At 35.4% G+C, this 16,486-nt stretch overlaps 1 protein-coding gene across 1 annotated transcript in view; it reads right to left on the bottom strand.

Moving 5' to 3' along the window:
- Positions 1-3,915: 3,915 nt before the first annotated feature.
- Positions 3,916-16,486, bottom strand: part of tmem128 (transmembrane protein 128) — a 76,289-nt gene continuing 63,718 nt past the window's right edge. The window contains exons 4-5 of the mRNA XM_039751485.1: positions 9,348-9,449; positions 3,916-4,674 (exon numbers count right to left, since the gene is read on the bottom strand). Of these exons, the coding sequence (XP_039607419.1) occupies positions 9,350-9,449 (100 nt within the window). The 3' untranslated portion in view covers positions 3,916-4,674; positions 9,348-9,349. The remainder of the gene's footprint in view (positions 4,675-9,347; positions 9,450-16,486) is intronic.

Below are 16,486 nucleotides of genomic sequence, written 5' to 3'. Positions count from 1 at the left end.
TGTTCAATCCCACCCCTAACAACTCTTAAAAATGAAAAAAACATTTTTTTAGATACAGTAAATAAAATAATAAAACATTAAAAACAAAGAACAAACAAAAAACCTCCCCATTATAATAAAGTAATTGCATGTTTTAATTTCTACTGCAAATAATGTCTTCAGTGGAACGCAGCCAGCAAGGTGAGAGTTGCTGCTCTACTGTTCCCTCTTCTCAGCAGACTGCAGTGTCCCATGGGCACCTCCCACAGGTGGTCTTCCAGATTTAGTCCACTGGGTGGGCAGAGTGACACACATTCTGTATGAACATAAGGCATACAACACACTGCATTATGCCACAAGTTGTGGTTCAAGAGTTCATTCACAATCAAAGCAAAATTTTAAAAAAATTGTTTCCTAAAAACTCTAAAATACATTACACGAAGGTAACTAATAGGGCAGAGTAATGATAAACAGAGTTTAATTTGTTGCACAACCATGGAGAAGACAAGAAATAACGGCAATGCATTAGCACAAAATTTGAGACTACTACAAATCTTTTGATTGGGTGGGAAAAAAGATAAAGGAGTTACAACTTTAACTCTGACATGCACATCCTATGACTTGTGTTCTGCACTGTGGCAATAGTCAGTGTAAAAGATTATCCTGATCAAAGTTCAAGGTTGGCAAATTTAAAGCATAATAACTGGTGGAAAAATGAAAATTACTTTGCAAATGTTGACTAATCTTTTTTTTTTTTTTTTTTAAAAACAGACCCAATTACAAAAAAATGAAAGCAATGTTTCCATTATAGAAAAAAGAAACAATTGTCAGGATTATTAGCTTTTAAAGTAACAAGACCTTTGGAATTACAATTCCATTTTTTAAATGTTCAATACTACTAAAACAGGACTTGTCGTCCCTGTCTGGAAATGGAAGGGTGATCGCCTGGATTGCAGCAACTACAGGGGGATAACATTGCTCTCTGTGCCAGGTAAGGTCCTTGTTAGGGTCGTCCTCAATACGATCTGTGATCACTTGCTCACCTACCAGCAACCGAAACAGTCTGGTTTTACACCTAAGAAGTCTACCATTGATCGCATACTGGCATTATTCTCATGGAGCGCAAACGCAAATATCAGCAGAGTTTCTTTGCAGCCTTTGTTGATTTTTGCAAAGCATTCGACTCAGTTAATCAAGCTGCCCTGTGGAACATCCTGAGGGTTTGCCGGATCCCCTCGAGATTTCTGGATATCGTGGCTGGCCTGTACACTGGTACTGTGAGTGTTGTGCAGAGTGGAGACAGAACCTCTGTGTTTTTCCTAGTTGATTCTGGGGTTCGTCAGGGGTGTGTGTTCTTGCTCCTACTCTGTTCAATGCTTGTATGGACTGGGTATTGGACAAAGTTATGGGGTCCAGTGGCCATGGGGCATCTGCTGGTGAAAAAAGATTCTTGGATCTTGACTTTGCTGTGATCTTCGCGGAGTCAATGGAGGCACTGATCGGGGTGCTCGAGAGACTGAACGAGGAGTTAAGAGTGTCTGAGCTTGCAAGTGTCCTGGATAAAAACTGAGATCTAGGCCTTTAATGACCTCTTGGGCACAGGCATCAGCAGTGTGTCTGTTTGCGGAGAGAGTGTCGACCTTGTTGAGAGGTTTACTTATCTTGGCAGTGACATTCATATCTCTGGTGACTCTTACTATGAAGTCAGTAGACGGATTGGGAGAGCATAGGGGGGTCATGAGGACGCTGGGAAGGGGTTTGTGGTGCTCCCGATATCTATGGAAAAGGACGAAGGTCCTAGTCTTTAGAGTCCTGGTGCTTCCTGTCTTGCTATATGGTTGCGAGACAAGGACACTATCCAGTGACCTGAGACGAAGACTGGACTCCTTTGGTACTGTGTCTCTGGAAAATCCTTGGGTACCATTGGTTTGACTTTGTGTTGAATGAGCGGTTACTCAAAGTCCAGAATGAGGCACATTACCTGCATTGTAAGGGAGCGTCAGTTACGGCACTAAGGCCATGTGGCATGGTTCCCAGAGGGTGATCCGGCTCTTAAGATCCTCATTGCTGGGGACCCAGATGGCTGGACCAGGCCAAGGGGTCGCCCACATAACACCTGGATGCGGCAGATAGAGGGTCATTTCAGGAGGGTGGGACTGGACTGCCTGTGGGGTTGCAAACCGGGATTCAGAGTTGTTTCAACGTGTAGTGGGTGCGGCTACACACTGTACCAGTCCATGCTCCCCAACTTGACTTCACTTTCTAATAAAATCTTCTTGAAACAATACATGAATTTGTTATTAATAATATCTGTAGTAAAAGTGTGTCTATAGTGTGAAATTAAAAACAAACACTATTTTATGAAATAATAAAAAAAAAATGTACAATAAAGAAGCAGAAAGTGGACACTTTCTTTTTTTCCTTGAAGATGATGGCTCTGTAATTTTCACTTGCAATTTTAAATTCTTGTTATCAGAAAGACCTGAAAAAAGTACATAGTTCTAGTTTAAAAATAATTAAAATATAGCTTTATAACATCTAGTATGTTAAACAAATTGCTGCGTTACTGAAAGATGCTTCATAGTACACCACCAATGCAATATTTTTGTTTAAAAAAGTAATATTCATATCTTATTTAATATATCAAGATGTAGAACTTATAATTTATGTTGAGGCTGTATTTAATTTTCTATAATGTCATATCAATTTGTGGAATGCCAAAATGAATCTTATGCAATAAATTTCTATCAATCCCATTCTATTAAATGAGCTTCTTCAAAATAAGATTTCATGTAAAAAATAGGAATGTTCTCAGACAAGCACTATAATACTGATTTTCATCTTCAGAGTACCAAAAACTGTCAATCACTTTATCATTTGCTGATATTGCTCAGATGTGACCATGTCTAAATATTATCCAACGTTCTTCTGATTATTTACTTTAAGAATTCTTTAGAATAGCTTTTTTCCTTATTTCGAACAAAACTGATTCTTAAATTGTGTTTTCAATTATACAGATACTTCTCTACTGTGTTCACTTAAGGTCCAATGATAATGATTTTTTTGGATGATCCTGGCTGTCAACTAAAGGACACATTTAGATATACTAAATTTAAGCTCATTAAGAGACTAGCAAGACTTTTTAAAACTTAAAAGAAAGAGGGAGAGAAAAAAAAGTACCCAAGCTGCATCTTGTGAAACTGGGCTTAAAAGAGTTTGTATGAATAAATGCCTTACATATAGCGAACTATCCAACTGTATCTTATTAATGGGAGGAAGGTGGATGGTGACACGGGAATCAGCTTTGTGGCTGATATGAATACAATTACATTTCACTCAAAACAAAATTACTTGGTTGGGGTTTATTAGAATTTAGTTTTGTTATGGTTGACTTCTTTGTAAGGAATGTTACTTGCGTTTAATATATTAAAAAAAAAAAAAAATACTTGCTCGTAAATGCTAAAGGCTTTACCCAGGAAGATGTAATGAAACATATACGGTTGCGTTGTGAAACTACTAGTTTTCTTTTTATCTTTTGGAACCTGCTTAACAATTCCATACTACTGCAAAATTCCAAATACATCAACAGTATGCATCTTGTTACAATTCTGCAGCAAGCAAGTCTGATGCAATAAGAAAAGTTAACCTTGATTTTGTGGGTTCTGGCTTTAGCATTGTATTTCTAGATGTCTGTGTGTATGTTGTGTGCCTGCTTGACAATGTTCAATTGCTCTGTCAACTTCTTTGCTTTTTTTTGGTCAATTTTATTTTCTTTTTTATCTCTATGTAAAAGTGAACATTAAGACCCGGGCCTCATCATATACAGCACCACAATTTTTTTTCTCCCCTATCAGCTACACCATTCAAACTGTGTACAGGAAATAATTGACTAACAACCACTCAAAAAATAAATGACACACCTTTATAAAAGAAAAATACAGAGAAAAATAAAACTTTTATTTTGTACTACACGTTTCTCAATATTAGCTCATTCAGTTAATTTAAAAGGACATGCCATGAAACAGATTCTTTTACAACCAACACAATATCCAATGATATAAAAACAAGAAATATTGATTCAAATATTTAAACATTTTTACTGTGTAGGTGCAGTTGCCTTTATCAAATGTGATATACAAGAAATAAAATTACAGTTATTTTGCTAGATATATTTACAGTTGAAGCACAAATAGGTAAGACATACTCATGGTCAGCTTGTCGGACACAAAAACTGAACAGGCAAACTTGCTGTTTGAAGTTCAATGACTTATGTTTCACAGTTCAAGTAAATATTAATTTTTTAAGAAAAACATATTAAATCTCAGTCTAAAGAGAAAAAATAAACATAACATAGCAGACAAAAACTCAGACCAGTTAGAGAGTCAAGCAAAAAGTCTAAATGCAGTATACACAGACTTTAAATATACTACTTTCAGTAATGAATAATAAAAGAGAAGAAATATAGTCTGTACTATTGCAGTGGTGATTCTGCGCGGGGACAGTGGTGGCTAACACAGAAAAAGTTCAGCTGACGTTACCAGAAGGTGCACTGCTCACAGTTTTCAGTGATGTGCTATACGTGGCTGACAGATGCAGATCTCCATTTAGCTCACACTGCAAGGCACTTGCCTCTGAGTTTTAGGTTGTGGGTTCAAGACTCAATACAGACAGATCTCCTCAAAGCAAATCTTTGAACTGAAAAATAAAATAAAATGTCAAAAAGGTTAAGATTTGCACATTGGCAACGCTGTATGGAGTTGGTGGAGGATGAAACAGAGATAGACCACCCATCATCACCAGAATGCACACTGCTGAAAGTATTCAGAGACATTTCAGAATTTCAATGGGGACATTTTATTGCCTGTGTCAATAATTTTTTGTTTGCATTTCACATTTCTCTAAAAATATTGAATCTGTGTCACATTACTGAAAAAAATGAAAACACCTTTGAACAGCAACATGAATTCAGCTATGAACTTCAGAAAATGTTACCCTCTATTTAACCAACCAGTCTAATAGGCAGATGACTTTGATGATGAGAGCACAATCATAATTTAACTATTCAGCCACAAAAGTCATAAATACATAAATTAAACTTACATACACATTAAATCTAGCCTAATATCATCACAAAACCTAATTAAAAAGTACAATGATCATCTTTAAACATTTACTCTTTACTGCATTTTTGCTAAAACATGCAAAGAATTTGTGAATTTCCCCTTGGGATTAATAAAGTATCTATCTATCTAATCTATTTAGAACATAATATTAACATCCAATCAATGCACAAAGTTCAAGAGTTTTTCCATCTATAGACTGCCTATGGACAGCTTTATTTCTATACTATGAAGAAAGTTATTAGTCAAGTCATAGTTGGTGATGAACAACACAGGATGACATTGGTACAGTTTTAATGTAAGCCTGTTTGGGAGATACTTATATTTTTTGAATTAAATAAGACATAGCAATGCATTCAAAGCCAAGAGTTGCAGTCCTGTTCCTGTGTTCGACTGTCTAATTAATGTCTAGTTTTGTAAAACAAAGACTTTCGGGGTTTCCCTGCATTTTTGGGTCATACGTTTTCCAGAAAAATCACACCTTTGTTGAACTTTCTCATTCCATTTCATAACATGATCATGTCTATTTTACTCCTAAGATACCAAACTGTCCTCAGTTGTCCGTCCACCCTATACGTTAGTGTTGCTATACAGAGGCCCATCAATCACTCCTGCTACATAATTAATTTGAATAAAGCACACTCTCAATGAAGAGTATAGCATATCATCAATAAAAATCAACAAATAAAAAAAAAAAAGTGTTAATATTTTTTTTCTATAATCAAATCTGTCAAGGCACATTTGACATTTTGGGATATTTAGTTTTTCTACTGGGGGGATGCTAAATATTGATATTTCTTAACAGATGCCCACTGCCTCGATGTACCATCCTGCTAAATTTCAGCTTTTCACCTAAACAGGAAATAGTATTTTTATTGAGGAGTGTGAGAAGTTCAGATGTTATGTAAAATGTACATAAAAACGTGATAATTTGCAAATCATGTAAACCCTAAATTAAACTTAAAATAGTACAAAGACAGCAATGAAAATGACGTAAACCCTATATTAAACTTAAATTAGTACAAAGACAACATATCAAATGTTGAAAGTAAGAAATTTTATTGTTTAAAAAAATAAATTCCAGCAACACATTTTAAAACAGTTGTGATGGGCATGTTTACCACTGTGTTTACCACCTCTTCATTTAATAACACTTTGTAATCGTTTTGGGAACTAAGGAGACAATTTGCTGTATTTCTGAACACGAAATGTTGCCCCATTCATGCATGACATATGATTTCCGATGCTCAACAGTTCAGGGTCACTTTTGACATATTTTTTATTTCCTAATGCACCAAATGTTCTAGACTGCAGGCAGGCCACTTTAGCACTTGGGGCTTTATGCATAACGCCGTGCGTAGAATTCACACTATAACATGGCGTGCTGACAAAAGCGGAACTGTGCTTACTTACAAAAAAATCCAGATGCATAAATCTGCGAAAATAAATGTGCGAACGCTAACTTCCACGTTCTTCCGCTCCATAAACCCCGGTCAGCATGAAAAGTAATGCACGTGCACATGCCAGCTGTCCCGGCCCAACTCCTCCTCTTTGAATATGCAAATCAATATATAAAGCCCTTAAGATCAGCCTTCTGTGAAATGACATTGACTAAAGCATGAGGGAAAATGGAAGAATTTCAGCGAATACCAAGCAGAGGCAAAGAAAAATGTAGTAATTGCTGGTTTAAACAGTGGTATAAACAACAAAAGGAAGTTGATCGAGTGACATGGCGTGTCGGATAAACTCGAAAGCTCAAGTTCACAAAGTCGCACAGTGCCAGAAATAAAAAAGAAGTTGTCAGATATCAAAGTTGCGGTGAAAAGGCAAGTCATAGCCCACCATCTGAGTGTCATATGAAAGCTTATTAGGGTACAGAGAAAAAAAATAAGGCACACAGTGGGGAAAAAAAAGCACGAAATGTCAACTTTAATCTCTAAATTTCCACTTTAATTACGTAGTTTATTTTGTCATTAAAGTAGAACATCATAAACTTCATCTTAAAATCATTTAATTTACTAGTTTCTCAAATCCCATCGTAACTAAAGTAGCACGTTAAATGCTTTGTTTTGTATTTGATCTTCTATGTGCTCTGTGTGTGTGAATCACTATGTGCTTTCTCTTCCTCTGACAGGACACAGAATCCATTACATTCATGATATTACAGCTCTCTGAATAATTAAAATACTGAGATGTATACTTGATATAATTTCATGGTGATAGGAGTTAAAGCATGTTATTAAACATGGGAACATGGTGGCGCAGTGATTGTTCATGCTTCACGTAAGATGCTTGCTGTGCGCGACCTTCAAAGAAATAATTTATTGCAGCAGTACTGTCTCTTTCAAATGTACTAACCCCCAATTCCTGTCCTTACTTTTCTTTCTCCAAATACCCAATCGCCACAGAATAAGCTCTGAAATACACGTTAATCCGATTCTTCAAAACGTTTAAGGAACATAGAAATATCTTCGTAGTACATGTTTAATTATGCTATCCTTCCAGTGTCACGCCAGCCCCAGCAAGCATACAGTGCGAGGCAGGAACAATCCGTGAACGGAGTGCCAGCCCCTTGCTAATGCAGCGACACTGTGTCCTCACATGTTTAATTATTAACAATATAGATTATTTAAATGAAGTTAAAGTTGTATCTGAATAATATAATAGACATATTTTGCTGCATTCCATCTTAAAAATGATATTGTCATTATATGTAAATACGCGCTTTATAAAGTGGCACAGGTTGTGTAATATTATAACTGTATCGCAAGTTTAGTCAGGTGATTGTACTAATAAGTACAAACAGTTCTTCAAGGAGCAATAAAGGAAAAGCTCTGAAGTGTTTGCAGTTTGAGAGCAGTTCAAATAGGCAGCATGGCTGAGGCAGCGTGTGCTTGATGCTGTATACCAATAATTCTCTTTCTGAACAGCTGATGTAGATCTGTGATTCCAAACTCAGATGCAGTGATATTAATACTCCGAGTTGTGCAGTGAGAGTAATATGGAAAAAGATAATCCGCTGTGGCAATCCCTAATGGGAGCAGCTGAAAGAAGAAAAAGGTGCAGTGAGAGTAACAACACTAAAGCAGCTATGATATTAGAATAGTTTGACCATTCTGTGGACCATTATATTGTAACAGGTTAATTACAATCAGATGTATTAAACTAATAAACAATATGTGGTTTATTTCAGTGTATTTATAAAGCCGCGTCAGGGATGTGGATCTAAAAAAGAAAGGGAAACCACAATGGAACAGTAGCACTGCTTTGACGCTGGGTGCCGCCAGTTTGCAAAACCAAGCAGAGAACTTGTGTACGCCAGGGTTTGGAGCTACCGTGAAAATGTGCGTGGCTTTAAACCAAGTTTAAGTTTTATACATCGCGATTTGAATGTAGAAATGTTCTTATGCAACATTTTTGTGCGTATGCACCGTTTATATATGGGGCCCCAGATCTCTAATGCAAATCTTCCTATGAACTTGAAACAAAAGATTCTCGTCTGCTGATGTATTGGCTCAATGTACAGGCCCTTCACCACAGGCCATAGAGAAAATGGACAATAAGTAGAAGTCCAAGGCACTGAAATGTCTTCAATTCAATTCATTTTTGTGTACCATTCATCATTAAGTACAGGGTCAGAATGCTTCAGTCTTATGTCAAAATTCTTCTTATAACCACAAACAAAAACAAAAATTGTGCCATTCCTGCAATTTACAGAAGCAATCTAAATGTTACCAATAACTGCATAGCTCTAGATAAAAGAAACAACAAATTTGTATTATTTGTACAAGGTTACTGATGTAGGATAACAGGCAAGGACATGATGCAGTATATACTTTAACCAATACAAAACATTTACTGTATACTGTATACAGTAAATAAGTATGGAAATTGATACCATGCAATTTACAGTGCAAACAATTAATTAGGAATACAATAACCTTTTTATGAAACTGCAACAAAAGTATTTAATCTTTAGTGACTTAATTACTGACAAATATTCTGTACTAGGTTAATAAAAAACATAGCATAGGTTAAAATGCAAAATGTTAAAATACCTTGTTTCAAAAGCCAATAAAGGGTTTTAAAAATATTTAAGGTTCTATTTGACATGGTAAATTTAATTCTCCTTTTATTTATTTTTTAATATTGATAATCAATTAAGTAGTAAAACCACAGGGGATAATTGAGAGTTGACAATATCCTCAAACGATTAACTTAAAAACACAAACATAATTATGAGGTTACCTTTATCCGAGCAAGGAGACAAACATTACAACTCCCATAAACTGCGTAAAGAGAATCACTGGAGTGAAGAAAGACCAGACAGGCCACAATGCTATATTAAAACTAGAAAAGAAAAAAAAAAAAAAAAGATATTTTCAATTAGTTTAACATTTGTTACCATCAAATACAACAACATTTTAGTCTACTGAATCTCTTTCAACCTAAATCTTTTCATATACAAATTAAGAGCATTTCTTTTGATCCTCTTATTACCCTTATATTAAAAAGATAAAAAGTTTTAATACTCACAGTTTACATGAATTTCACACTAATGTTCTTTTTTTTCCTTTATAGGAGTACTTTATATTTTTATTTCTTCAATTAAGGTTAAATGCAGCTGTACATTGCTAATATATTACTTTTTTAATTAAACCACAAATATCATATTGTCACTTTATTTCTTTCCCAAGTACATCTCACCTCACCAGTCAGTATATTGATAAAAACGATGCTTCAACAAGGATGAAAGCATGTAAAAATTGCAAGCAGCAAGAATAGCTAATAATGTACATGAAGGGCGGATGTGTAGTGGCAACACAGATGGGGCTTATGATAATAATTATGATCATAATCAGTGTCTGAAGCCAAAACAAAGATCTCAAAATGAAATTGTTGGTTGATATGACTTTAAAGTTCTAACACAATATTTCATTACATTTTTGTGAGTATGACATTAATGACAATATGAAAAACAATTATAAATTATAGCCAACAGTATGATGTCATATTATTATGCACAGATTAACTAAATAGGCTTTAAATTCATATTCAACAATATCAACAAACACAAACATTAAACTTAGTCTTCAATGTAAAAGTACACAGAACAACTACAAAACTATTTAGTGCAGAAGTAAACAGCAGGCTCCCACAAAAATAGGTTACTCTTAATATCCTCTGGATAAATGTAAATATTTAAATAATTTAAGACAGAGTGGGCCTTGCTAGAATTATTTCTAAAAATAAAGTATTTACAAAGTTATATAAATTACTGTAAAAATCAGTGATTAACAACAGTTTAAGAACAAAGTGATCTCCTTGGTCATGGAATTCTATTTTAACAACAAACTAAATCTGGAGTCTTCTTTGGTCTGCAACAGAGAAGCTAAATTACAAATCCTCATGACCAGTAAGCAAAGTTCATAATCCCCATAAATTGTGAAATTAATCATACTGGAAGAATGCATTGCTGTCTGATTTGCTTCTTCTCCTTGAGCGAACATTTTATGACAAATCATTTTTGCAACGTTTTGATTTGATTGAAAATCGAACATTATTTTTGCCTCTGTAGATCTAATTTAGAGCATTAGAACACTCTAGACGAGAACAGGCCATTCAGCCCAACAAAGCTCGCCAGTCCTATACACTTATTTCCTCCAAGAAAACATCAATTGGAGTTTTGAAAGTCCCTACCATCTCACTACCTACCATACTACATGGTAGCTTATTCCAAGTGTCTATCGTTCTTTGTGTAAAGAAAAACTTCCTAATGTTTGTGCGAAATTTACCCTTACAAGTTTCCAACTGTGTCCCTGTGTCTTGAACTCAATTTAAAATACAAGTCTTGATCCACTGTACTAATTTCCTTCATAATTTTAAACACTTCAATCATGTCACCTCTTAATCTTCTTTTGCTTAAACTGTAAAGGCTCATCTCTTTTAATCTTTCCTCATAATTCAACCCCTGTAGCCCTGGAATCAGCCTAGTCGCTCTTCTCTGGACCTTTTCTAGTGCTCCTATGTCCTTTTTGTAGCCTGGAGACCAAAACTACACACAGTACTCAAGATTATGTCTCACCAGTGCATTATAAAGGTTGAGCATAACCTCCTTGGACTTGTACTCCACACATCGTGCTATATATCCTAACATTCTCTTAGCCTTCTTAATGGCTTCTGAACACTGTCGGTAAGTTGATAGCTTAGAGTCCATTATGACTCCTAAATCCTGCTCATAAGGTGTACTCTCGATTTTCCGTCCACCCATTGTGTATTCAAACCTAATATTACCTATGTGTAATACTTTACATTTACTGAGATTAAATTTCATCTGCCACAAATCTGCCCAAGCCTGTATGCGATCCAAGTCCTTCTGTAATGATATAACGGATTCCAAATTATCTGCTAATCCACCTATCTTGGTATCATCTGCAAATTTAACCAGCTTGTTACTTATATTCCTATCTAAATCATTTATATATATTAAAAATAGCAGCAGCCCTAGCACTGACCCCTGTGGAACACCACTTTTAACATCAGCCAGTTCTGATGAGGTTCCTCGCACCATCACCCTCTGCTTACTGTGTCTGAGCCAATTCTGCACCCATCTAAAAACAACATCACCCTGAACTCCCACTTCTTTTAACTTGACGCCCAACCTCTCATGTGGCACCTTATCAAATGCTTTCTGAAAGTCCAGATAAATAATATCATAAGCTCCACTTTGATCGTATCCTTTTGTTGCCTCCTCATAGAATTCCAGCATGTTGGTAAAACGCGACCTCCCTCTTCTGAACCCATGTTGACTGTACAGAATAACTCCTGCCCTTGCCATGTGTTGCTCAATCTTATCCTTAATAATTTCTTCCATTAATTTTCCTGTGATGCATGTTAAGCTTACTGGCCTATAGTTGCTTGGATCTGCCCTGTCACCCTTTTTATATAATGGGATGATATTTGCCATTTTCCAGTCCTTCGGAATCTCTCCAGTGCACATTGACTTACTAAAAATATGTTTCAAGGGTTTATATATGTACTCACTAGCCTCCTTAAGAACACGAGGATAAATATTATCTGGGCCTGGTGATTTGTTTGATTTCATCTTATTTAATCTGAGCAGCACTTCTCCCTCTACAATTTCCAAATCCCTCAGTACCTCCTTAGTAGTTGAGTTTACCTCTAGGAGGTTGTCCACTTGCTCACTTGTAAACACCTCAGAAAAATGTAAGTTTAGGGCATCTGCTATTTCATTGTCTGTATCTTTTAATTCCCCTTTACTATTCCTGAGGAACTTGACCTCCTCCTTGACTGTTCTTTTACTACTAAAATACTGAAAGAATCTCTTGGGGTCTTCTTTCGCCTTATCTGCTATATTCCTCTCCAACTGTCTTTTTGCCTCCCTGATATCCTTCTTAATGGTTGCCCTCATGTTCTCATACGCTCTACGATTCACTTTGCAGTCATTAGTCTTATATGCCTTATACAGCAGTTTTTTCCTTTGCAACTTCTTTTTTAAAATCTTTATTAATCCACCGTGGAGTTTTTTTTAAGTTTCCTATTAATTCCAAATTTAGGTATGTATCTGTCCTGCATTACATGTAAAACATTTTTAAACCTGTTCCACTGCTCCTCGACTGTCTCCACATTTAAAAGCTTATCCCAGTCTATCCTACTTAGACTTTGTGGCATCTGCTCTAAATTAGCCCTACCAAAGTTCAACTTAACAATTTTAGTCTTTGCATTTGTACTCTTACAAAATACTGAGAATTGTATTACATTATGGTCATGGTTATATTTCTTATAAGTTGTTTGATAACGTGTATCTCACAAAGACCAAAATGCCAATGTAGCTATCATAAGCTTAATTAATAATTTGCAGGACATACACCAGGTTTCATTTCACGCAGTCCATGTTAAAAATGGATTACTTTCTACTGGAAAAACACTTTCAAAGTGCTGTACAATCCCAAAGTTATCTTTCAAAGTAAAGCCTGAAATATTTATTTCTAAAAAAACAACCTCATAAAATTATTTTTCTAAAATGTTTGTAATGTCATAAAACACACATATGCAGTTTGGCAGTACAGATTGTGCAAATTCAAAAAATTTAATGTAGTCTATGCATGAATAAAATGCTATGAATATGTGAGTCACCTGTATGAGGTACAGTTTGGGTAATGACACAAATGCTCAACTTATGAAAACTCAGCAAAATATAAATGTGATGACAGCTACATTAACTTTTTTTCATATTGAGGCCGTTTAGCACAGTTCAAACTAAATAAGAGTATCTTTTCTGCTACCATGTTTAGACAAATGAGTGACCGAAGCCCTCAGTGTTAAGACAGTTTAAGACAAAACATAGCTAACATAAGGATACATTTGGTATTTGTCAAGGACAAGACAAAGAACTTGGTGGTGTGCAAGCTAAAATAAAAGTTACAACTCAGAGAAACAAACTGTTATAGAAATCACATATTGTGGCTCAAAACCATTTTAACGAAGTATGCCAACCCTGCGTTTCTGCAGTTTTCAGAATTTCAATTTGACCACAGAACACTCTCACTGTTGACAGTAGTGCCCGACTAATCAGACATTTTTGCCACCAATACCCAAAAAAAGGACACTATGATTTCTAATAACAGATATTGTTCACAGATTATTAGACCTTTTTCTGCTCGTTTAAAAAACAAAAAAATTATTCAAATAAATGTTTTATAACAAAATATACATAGAAGTTAAATTTTAACTATCTACAAAAAAAGTGTAAATCAACAATTATTCAGAAAAAATAAATAAAAACAAATAACAGTATATAACTATATAGCTCTGAATTAAACCATGTCAGTATAATTAAATAATACTCAAAATTACAAAACAAATTAGATCACATTCTGTACTGTTCACACAAGAGCAGCTAACAGGAGTAACTTGGTCAAACTAATAATTCCATTCCAGTAAAAGGACGTTGAAATGAAGGAAGTACAGCTTCTCTGCATTTACACCATGGAGAGAGCTTCTTTTGTCCTCATAAAATGATATTGGTGGTCAAGCCAAAGATCGCTTTGCCTAAGCAGAGAGGTACTTAAAGAGGTCCTCCAGATGCCAACAGGATACATTAGAAGGATGTATTCTGCTTTTCATTTTTTGTTGTCTCCTCAGATGGGCTGAGGGTGTATATACTGTAATATTCCAATAATCAGCATTTGGACTAATTAAATGTCTATAGTCACATGCATATGTTGGTACAGATTCCTTCTGTTCAAGCATCCTTTGCATTATAGCAAGTGTGGAATTCCATCTTGTCAGATGTGTTTGTATAGTAGACTGCACAGGCAGGGCAAGCTCTTGCTGAAAACCTGCAAGGTGTTATTGGTCAACCACAGAATGATAAAAGTGTGGGGCACATCTCTTAAGTTTGGCCAAGATGTCTAAGTCAACTCTCTGAGAATCAGTGCCATCATTTACAAAAGTCTGCAGGTTGCATGCAAAGCAGCTTAGATCTAGTATTTCAATAAGCCATTCACCACACTTGAACCACTGTTATACAGCACCAATAATACATTATCACAATCCATTTCTTACTCCTCCAACATTTTGGAGATGTACTTCCCCCTTGTATGGGACTCAGTAAAGCCATTTAAAATTCACTTGGATCTTCTTGCATTGTGCATTATAAAAATGAGCAGTGAGACTCATTAATGGCTCTCTGGACTATGACCAGCAACCAGCATTTTCAACAGTCAAAAGCTCTTTGTCTTTTCCTTGACCCTTGTGTAAAGTCCCTCAGCATCTCATTGTGAATATTTTTTTCTGGGTGTAACTTGTATCTTGGTTAAAGCTTTGCTGTCAATCCCTAGAACCCAACACTCTAAAAAATGTTAGAGTTATGTAAATGTAAATGTTATGTTGGAATGTCAGTTGCAATCATCTCTATAATATTTTTCAACAGTGGTTATGCCCATGGATCATTTGGAGACCATTTAGTTGTCTCGTCTAATACTTAGCATAGAGTAGACTGCAGTGTTGTTTAGGGAAGTCTGCTTTTTGGCTTGCTCAGAGTATTTATTGGCTCCTTCATAATTGAATTAGGAATTCTCAATATTTGTCATGTTGTTATATTTTGCATTACTTGAACAAGACAATTTCCTGGCCGATCTTATACTTGGAAGTGGCACTGTTATCTTTTGAGAAGTACGATGAAATTTTACTTTTGCAAGCCATCTGCAAACACACAGAAAAATATATGTATTTTTGAGGAATAAATTATTTGTTGCTGAAACATATATAGACTAGGGCTGTCAAATAAAATATTACAAAGTTCGAATACAGTGAAAATCGATATGAAAAAATTCTTATTTGAAGGCAAACGCCGACATTCAATTATAATAGAATGGTAGTTTGTTTTACTTCACACTAATTTTAGCATCATGCTACTCCACTCGAGATACGTTATGCTTCAGTACTTCAATATTTTGCATGTGTTTTGCACAGCACTTTCACAATCAGCTTTTTTATAATTTTTATCTGTTCAGTTTGTATCATCATTTATAAAATGGACAGATTTTTCTATCGCGCTGCTCTTAGATTCGTAATTTGTTGTTTTAAATTAAAACCGTTAAACATTCACTGTAGCAAAAACTGGTTTCCTTTCAGTATAATTGAAAATAACTGACATACTTCTGATTTTATTATTACTTTACTATTAATACAGCTTTAAAGTCACATAACAATTGCACGGCAGTGGGCTGAAGGAAGGGCAGGGTGTAGGGAGCTAAACAAATGCATTTAATATGTTTAATTCTGAGCGTATTTGTATGGGTGTCATATACTGTATGCATTACAGGCATTTGAAGTGCAACTTTTCTCTCTTACTGTGTCACTTTCCATGTACAGAAAATCCCACTTTTGTGAAGAGATGTGTTTGTCAATTAAAGATTGTGTCACTACACAAGTCATTAGAGCTGCATGCTTTGCAGACACATTGTGAGCAAAAAAGCTAAAATATTAAGAACTAGCAAAATACTCGCGCTTCGCAGCGGAGAAGTAGTGTGTTAAAAACATAACATGATTGTCAATGTAATTGTTTTGTGACTGTTATGAGTGTTGCTGTCATCAAGGATTTGATTATCATTATTTGTTTCAATCAGGTTTGTATTTGGAGGATGTGTTGTGTTCAAGTTACATTCCGTGTTTGTCTAGTCTATCCCTGACCATCTCATCTTCGTTGTCAACCGTTGTAAAGATAACAGGTTTCATTTATCGAAGTGATCACTACCCGAATCGGTACTCGTGAATCTAAGATGTTTAACAGGCATTCCTGGTATTAAGTTGTGGATTTGCCTGAGAATATTTAGGGGCATCATGTCTTTGAATGTAATTTA

Source organism: Polypterus senegalus, chromosome 4, assembly GCF_016835505.1.
Source record: "Polypterus senegalus isolate Bchr_013 chromosome 4, ASM1683550v1, whole genome shotgun sequence".
NCBI lineage: Eukaryota > Metazoa > Chordata > Cladistia > Polypteriformes > Polypteridae > Polypterus > Polypterus senegalus.
This window is presented reverse-complemented; position numbering and strand designations above follow the sequence as displayed.